Here is an 8,862-nt window from a genome sequence, read left to right as displayed (position 1 = left end):
ACACAGACAAGAAGCTGAGAACGGCTTGATTTGAGAAAGGGGTAATGATTTTAATAGATTAAAAAATCCACTGGGTGGATTTTTATCATTATAGGGTGGTTGTGTACACACACTGCCAACACACATTTATGTTCAAACAACATGTAAAAGTGCATCTGATGACCCCTTTAAAGGGTTAGTTCACCCAAAAAGATTACTCACCCTCATGTCGTTTCAAACCCGTAAGACCTTCGTTCATCTTCGGAACACAAATTAAGATATTTTTGATGGAATCTGAGAGCTGTCTGACCCTGCATAGACAGCAACGCAACTGAAATGTTCCCAAGTCCAGAGACGTACCAAGGAGGCTTTGATCACAGGAATAAATTACATTTTAAAATATATTCAAATAGAAAGCAGTTATTTTAAATAGTAAAAATATTTCACAGTATTACTGCTTTTGCTGTATTTTGTATCAAATAAATGCAGGCTTGGTGAGCAGAAGAGAATTCTTTAAAAAACATTAAAAATCTTACTGTTCAAAATCTTTTGACTGGTAGTGTATATTAAAATGGTTAATACTTCATTCAAATTAATTAAACACTTTTAAATAGACTGCAGCAATCATATTTTGCCACACATTATTTTGTTTAGTTCAGAATCGTGGGAGATTTGTGATCTCTATTTGAGACAAAAAAAAAAATCGTGATTCTCAATTTATCCAGAATTGTGCAGCTCTAGTCCTGGGTTTTTTTTGTTTTTTTTTTTGTACTTGAGTGCAATAAATTTTGGTTGAAAAAATGAGAATCGTGTAAGAGAATTGTGATCTCAATTCCCATGGAGAAAAATCGTGATTCACATTTTAGCAAGAATCGTGCAGCCCTAATTCTACCACATCTATTTGGATGAAGTGTAAACACGGCCCATTACATCCGTGTTCCTACTCCTCTCTTGTACACGCAGACCTATCGTCTCGCATAATCTCTGCTACAGCTGGGCCGCTTGCAACTCACAAAATCCGTTTGTTCGGAAATTGTGGTGACGGTGCTATTAAACTGTTTATAAAAGAAGGAGATAAACAGCTGTGAATGAACAGATAATCGGCGTATCGCGTCATAACGGCGAGTGAACTGTGACTCACAACAACCTGTGTAAATACATTGCTTCCTTTTTATGAAAAGTTCACGAACCAAACAAACTAAAAAATGTATAGAGAAAGCAGACAGGGCCACTTCTCATAGCTAAGCTAACTTGAATGATGCATGAAATGCGATAGCGAGGAGTCACCAACCAAAACAGAATCGCTTTGGCTTAACGTCGCTGGAGAGCCTGAATCACAGAGTGACAGAACAATCCGGGAAGTTAATCCTAGTATGAGATCGACGCCCCCTGAGCCTTTGCGGGTCAACCAGCCTAATCTGCCTGGAATACCAATTTCAGCTGGTGGCCTGCGTTATTGTCCTATAGCCACTTGTTAAGAGGAAAGTCTGTCTCTCAGAGGGGTGAAAATGTAAAAATGAACAGCCAAGGGCCCCATTCAGCTGCAAATGAGGACATAGAAAAAACCCAGGCCTGAAAGAGTAAAAAAGAGGAAGATGAAAGAGAGGGAGTTAGGAAGGAGGTGGAGAGGAGTAGCAGACAAGTTAATAGAGACCAAGATCCCTGAGATTTTACACGTCTCCGGAGTGACCCCGGTGTGAGCTTCAAGAAACTTGGATTCGTTTCAATCCATCCACTTAACGGTGTAAAAACCAATCAAATGTCAACCTGCAGGTGGCAAAACAAAGGAAATCCGTAACATCCCACCACAAACTCAAGATTGGGGTTAATGTTCTGTTGGCGTGCTTTCATCCCTAGAAACTACATTCAAGTTCTATTTCTCAATTTCATAGTAGATCAGTTAACGCTTGATCTCTTCAAGTGATAGTTCAACCTAAAAATGAAAATTCTGTCATCATTTATTCACTCTCAGGTCATTCCAAACCTGTATTAATGAGCATTATGGCACAGAGTATAAAGTTACTTTCTAGAATCATATATTGCAAAAATAAACTGGTTTCCCTAAAACTCCCCTTGTCTGTCATTGGTTGACCAAAAAGGTAATGCCGCCCCAATCTCACCCCATTGGATAGGCCAATTTTGCTCTGTTGGGTCAGGATGGTCAAACAAACAGCAATGTTTTGATAGCACCACAAAGTCACAGTGTTAACACTCTTTAGGGAAACCAATCTACCAAAAGATTACTTCAAACTTTCTCTGTATATTAACTGGGATTGGAGAAAGTACTTTAACATCACCTCAATATAAAGTTTAGGCAGGCACCTTTAAGAAATCTCAAGCATTAGTTAGATGCTCAAAGTTTAGGCATGCCATATTTGGGACCATTCCTTCTTAGTAAACATTTTCAGCTGTGAAACTCTAACCTCTTCTTGGCGAACGACAAAATAAGGGTGCTTGCCCTGATAAAACGAAATGTGAAAATAGACAGTGCTTCTCTTGGGACCCAAAGAATTAATTACTTCCCTAGAGCTACTAAACCATAATTATATCAGACATAATTGGTTGAATTCAGGTCGAGATAAAGTTATCCTCCGGAATATGTGGATATGATACAAGTCTGGTCTAGCCATGAAATTGGGGACATCAAGCTAAGCGCTTTTTATAACTTTGGTTGTGTGCCAAACAGCATCTACACATACTACATTTGCAGTGTATAGTATGCGACTTTTAATTTGTGTAACATACGTAATATCAAACATGATTTTACGATTACTCATTTCATTGGTCTGCCAAGAGTTTTCTTTTTTTTTTCTCGCATTTACAAATGCAAAATAACCATGTTTGTTTCTGAGATGACAACAGGGCGCCACTTTCTGCATTATATATATGAGGAAGTCATGTGACAACAATGCAGCACACTACTCTTAGAGTTTCACATATTTAAAAGGAAAAAAGTATGCAATAATAACTGTTGGTGATAAATTACATCCCCTACGTCATAATGCAATTTCTGTGATGGATGACGTAGTGCACCCTTTACAGGAAACCGAGCCGGCCGGTCACTACGTCATTCAACAGAGTGACATGGCAAAGGGGGGGATGTTCCAACCCCAAAACTGAGAACACTATCCAGGGAATAAAAATGCATTGCTATAGCAACCCAATCTGCAACTTTGTTGCAATCCATCCCATAATAACAATTAAATGTTTTGCACATACTTTTAACTGCAATTTACACTTCAAATAAACAAATGTCAATCGTTGGCGCACCGTTCGCAAATTCAAACTTTCGCGAAACTTTTCGTAAACAAAACGAAGAAAAACTTTCCGGCTGTGATTTGGCGAAAAAAAAAAAAAAAAACACCGCCAGGTAAATATTTTCGTGTCTGGTGTAAAAAGATCGCGTAGTCTTTAAGAAATCGTTGTGTCAACAACACTTTGCGCAAAGCATTTTGGTGTTTACTGATGCCGCGGATCGCGTGTTTATTCTGCGCTGTCATCTACAGTTTATAGTTCGCACAGTATCGCAGCAGCCTTACGTGGCTTGCGCGAAAGCTTGCATCTTATCAAAGCAGGGGAAATAAATGTCTTTCGGGCTCACCAGCTTTGCAGGGATCTTTGTAGTCGATCACATCTGACGGGCTGCTGGTCTCCACATAGTAGCCGGGGTCAATCGCGTCCAGATCGAGCGCTGCGAGCACGGCGAAGCCGGAGAGCAGGAGCGCACACCTCGCTGCGAGGTCCATGATTGGGCTAGTGGAGCAGGAATAGAGGTACAGACGGAGAGAGATGATCGGAGGAGGGAGGGAGGAAAAATGGGAGGTTTTAGGGGAAATGAGATCCCTCTCGAGGGCGGGTTTAAAAACGCAGCTCTGCCTCCACACACACACACACCACTCAGAGAGGGACACACTCACATAGCAGTGAAGTGATTTGTGCAGCTGGGCTGTGTGCCAGTGCATAGGTTACAAACTTTGTAGGAGGGAGGTGTTGGTGCTTCTCACACTGGTTTGTGACATGCCTCTATGTATGCCGAGATCCCGGTGTAGGCTACCTATGTTGTGTTTCCAGTGTATGTTGTTGTCTCTGTGTGCTGTGTTACTATAGCTATGTTCGTTGTAGTTCTGTATATATTGTGTTCACTGTGCATAGTACACTCTCAGAGAAAAAAAGATACAAAAGGCATTACCCATTAGGCTATGTACACTGTAGGTACATTCTGGTACTAATAGGTACTAATGTGTTCATTTTAGCTATTAATATGTACACTTCAGGTACTAATGTGTACCATTTAGGTACTTTATTGTACACTATAGCTATGTACCTACCTTCAGGGTACCAGTGTGGTGTAAATAAGGTACAAAGGTGTAGGCTACCTTTTGAAAGCGTATCGCCTCAGTGACAGCTTTTGTAACTTTTCTTCTGAAAATGTAAGGTAAGGTATACTTTATTGTTCCAAATTTACATTTTAGTGTATAAAATTCAGTTTGTAATACTCTCGGTGTGGGTTTTCTGTTTTTACAGAACAGTGTTCCATGTATGTTCTTTACGTATCCATCCATCTAAATCAATAATGGTCAAATGAAATATATCAGTATTATTGTTTATGTTATGATGCAAGCATGTTGAGGTTGAGGAGCCACCTACATAGTGTACACTATCACTTTGGCTGAAAACGTTATGGAGAATAAATATTCAATATATCGCATATAGGCAAAAAAAAAGAAAAGTGTAGACACAAGCCATATGTGTCTCAGGAATACTGTAGTTCTGAGTAGTCAGCTGTTGCACTCTGCAATTAAGTATTTTAGTGTAAATATTTTGCTAATAAATGTATATTTGATCTGAACCATCTCCTATACAATTCTAGATTCATTTTAAGTGTATCACTCAGTAATTTAATCTCAGATTGCGTCCTGATAACATTTGCTAGAATTTATTTTGCAATAATGATGATTTATTGTTTTTATGTTCATCTCTGCATATTTTTAGTCATCTGATTTATTCGCAGGGTTACTGCAGCTCGTAAAAAAAAGTCTTGCAAAGTCTTCATTCACCCTTCCACAATTTAAGGCCTCAGAAAGGTCTTAAATCACAGCAGATAATCTTAAATTCATAAATTCATTGCATTTTAAAAGAATATATCTTTGTATTTTTGTTCACAAATTCAAAATGTGACCCTGGACCACAAAACCAGTCATACGGGAGATTTATACATCATCTGACAGCTGAATAAATAAGCTTTCCATTGATGTGTGGTTTGTTAGGATAGGACAATATTTGGCCGAGATACAACTATTTGAAAATCTGGAATCTGAGGGTGCAAAAAAATCAAAATATTGAGAAAATCACCTTTAAAGTTGTCCAAATGAAGTCCTTAGCAATGCATATTACTAATCAAAAATTAAGTTTTAATATATTTACAGTAGGAAATTTACAAAATATCTTCATGGAACATGATCTTTACTTAATATCCTAATGATTTTGGCATAAAATAAAAATCAATAATTTTCACCCATACAATGTATTGTTGGCTATTGCTACAAATATACCCCAGCGACTTGAGACTGTTTTTGTGCTCCAGGGTCACATATCTACATTTACTTGAGATGCAAGTTTTAAAAACTGAACCAAATTAAGTGAGTTTATGCTCAAAACCATAACAAACCATCTGTCAATGGAGTAGGCAAACTTGAATGAAGTTGATTTATCTGAGCCTTTTTTTTATTTATCATAATCAAACCGGTTTGATCCATTTCTCTTAAATCAAGACTTCATCTTGTGTCATTTTACTTCTCGAGTAAATGTATCTTGATTTATGAATCTGCAGACATTTGCACTGGACAACAAGACAAAAATGCTGATGAAGAACATGACTTTTTTACAGTGTGATCAGAAGGTATGGCAGAAGTTATTTCTGTATTCTATAGCCTTTGGGAGCAGAGCTATTCAAGATTCATTTACATCAAGAGAAGGTTTTGTGTTTCCTTTAATGCATTCCTTAAATGTTCTTCATTTGGTCTTATACGGTCTTTAAAAAGTCATAAATGTACCTTCATAAAAGCTGAATAAACCCTGATTTGTAAATATTGTTAATCAGCGCATTGCTACAGACTTACTATATCATGCTTCCTTTCTTTCTATTAAAGGGGAATTCCATATTTTTTATCCTCAGAGCCATTGTAGCACTCATCTGTGGAGTGGAATAGTGGAATTCCCCTCTCATGCATCTGTTGGGATATTGCCGTTTCTTTATTATGTATGAATCTGAATCACACTGAATCACAGCACTGTTTGTATGGATCTGATACAATATGAGATCCCAGATGACATTGTGTTCCCGTCAAATTATTGTTAGAGATGCCAAAAAATGAAACAAGTCTGTAGTCACTTCCTTTCTATACACAAATTCATCATAATGATACTCAAAGGAAAATCCCTCCTGCATTTGAGTCCATGTCAAGTAGAGTGAATTTTAATTTATCCAAGTTTAAGGATGTCTTCCACTCCCTGTTTATTGTTCATCTTGTCTAGACTTTATAGTGACATAAATGCTCACAACAGCAAGGCCGTGGTTTCGATAACATAATATGTCTCTTATACATGGAAAAAAGCAACTGCATATGTTATATGTTGCCTCTTTGAAACCAATATAATCAAGAAACTGATATTTCATTAGAATATATTGAGTGTTTTGGTAGTTTATGTATCAAAAATCTATCTATCAATTATCTATCTATCAGTCAATGTAGCCAAATGTCTGTTATTTTAATGTAATGTTTTCTTATCTTAATAGCCTACAGTTACACACAATAGCAGATTCTATTTCTGTATCGTCAAATCAGTGATTGTGTTCAATGAAAGTTTTTAAAGCAGCGCTATGTAACTTTTGGCGCTCTAGCGGTTAATAAACAGAACTGCACACATCCCGCGGAAGAACATTCCAACCGGAGCTACTTCTCTAAGTTTATGTCTCTGACGATTCACGCAGGTATGTGTTACTCCGCAGCGGTGACGACCCGACCAGACTACAATAGTCCAAATATAAGTACTTATTATAAGTGTACCGTAGTGATTCGGAATAAGACAAAAACGCGGTTTGGAAGATGAATTCATGATGAACATAGAAAAAGTTGCATAGTGCTGCTTTAAATTTGAGTTTGAATATCATTTTGCTTGACATTAGCAACCATAATGACAGTGACAATTTAGGATCATTTACCTCAGATCTTTAAAATAAATAAACAAATAAAACGAACAAGAACGACTGCAATGGAAGCTGATATTAACCTTAACTGTCACCGTCCCGTATACGGGACGCCTAAGTTTACTTCACTATAGTACAATTAAATCCTAATATAATCATGACAAACTATATATCGTTGGAAAGGTCTAAGACTCCTAAATAGATATTTTACCATTTTATTTTGTTACACATTATGTAGGAACAGTAATAGATTAATTTATGACAAGAGTGCACCAAGAGTCTATGACAAATCTACATCATAACAGGAGTTCTGACCTTTGTCTCAAAAAGTCTTTATTTTGTTGCCTTTTTCCCTATCACTTTAGTAATCATCATGAGTTATATACCATTTGAAAGCTTAAAATCTCAAAATGTATCCTGTGAAAACTGTTTTGAAATCGAATATTGCAATACCATAGAAATGGTATTTCAAAATATTTTAGCGGTCTCCTCCCCCTTAGCGGGAGGAGTCATATTACAAAATGTATTATGGTCTTTTAGAATCAAAACTGTTTATAATCTTGACAAAATACATATCGTTGGAAAGGTCTGAGTCTCAAGATTCCATATTTTGTGATAGAAGTAATATTGAGATAGAAATTGATAGATTTATGACAGAAATGCATAAAACAAAATTTTGGTATAACGCCTAAATTAAAATCTTTTAGCGGGCTCCTCCCCCTTAGTGGGAGGTATCATATTTCAAATGTATTACGGTCTTTTAGAATCAAAACTTATTATATTCTTGACAAAATACATATCGTTGGAAAGGTCTGAGTCTCAAGATTTCATATTTGGTGGTTATTTTGTCATAGAAGTAATATTGAGAGAGAAATTGATACATGTGTGACAGAAAAATGCATCAAAAAAAATTCAATGGAGTTTGGATGGCACCCAGTGGCTGTTTGTGGTATAACGCAAAACAAAATTGCATAGGAACCTCAATTTTTTTTATATCAACTTAAAATTTGGAACACAACTTATGTAGACATATGGCTTTAATTTTATAGCAATTTTGTATTTTTAACTATTTTTAAAAATATTTATTTTATATAAAATAAAAGAAAAATAGTACAATACATTTTCTTTACAGTAAACTTAAACTTCCATAACTTTTTTAAATACTTTCATTAAATTAAATGATTTCACTTCTGTAATAATCTGCTAATTGTCTTCTTTAAAAAGAGACCAACCTTAGGTCTGTATTCAAAAGCGTTCATGAATTATAATAATTTAAGTTTGGATAGTGCACTTTCTCGTGAATTTTCAAAAATGGGGATGGCAGTTAAGGGGTTAAGTAGCCTAACTTCAATTTTAATTATTTAGCACAATGTTGCCACAATGTTCTTTTTTATCCACCACGATAATAGTTCCAACTTGGAACTTCCAAGTGAAGCCAGAAAGAAAATCGTTGCGCTTCTCCGCATTCAACACATGAATGAATGAATCAGTGATTCGAACGAATCGGTTGAAAGAATGATTCGATGACTCACTTATAAAGACAACCACTGGTCGCCACCTACTGGTGTAATGATGAAATGTACAGAGAGAGTCAGTGTAATCCCCACCACTAATGCATAGATTGCATGACACATGTCCAGTCAAGATGGAAGACCTGTTTATAATATTTATATATG

General features: G+C 36.4%; 1 protein-coding gene across 1 annotated transcript in view; it reads right to left on the bottom strand.

Moving 5' to 3' along the window:
- The window catches only part of bmp1a (bone morphogenetic protein 1a), an 84,411-nt gene extending 80,632 nt beyond the window's left edge, over positions 1–3,779 (bottom strand). Inside the window, exon 1 of the mRNA XM_016515684.1 lies at positions 3,581–3,779. Coding sequence (XP_016371170.1) covers positions 3,581–3,725 — 145 coding nt within the window. The 5' untranslated portion in view covers positions 3,726–3,779. The remainder of the gene's footprint in view (positions 1–3,580) is intronic.
- Positions 3,780–8,862: the final 5,083 nt, after the last annotated feature.

Source organism: Sinocyclocheilus rhinocerous, unplaced genomic scaffold (assembly GCF_001515625.1).
Source record: "Sinocyclocheilus rhinocerous isolate Xijiao unplaced genomic scaffold, SAMN03320098_v1.1 scaffold1198, whole genome shotgun sequence".
Taxonomy (NCBI): domain Eukaryota; kingdom Metazoa; phylum Chordata; class Actinopteri; order Cypriniformes; family Cyprinidae; genus Sinocyclocheilus; species Sinocyclocheilus rhinocerous.
The sequence above is the reverse complement of the archived record's forward strand: the minus strand, read 5'-3'. Positions and strand labels throughout refer to the sequence as shown.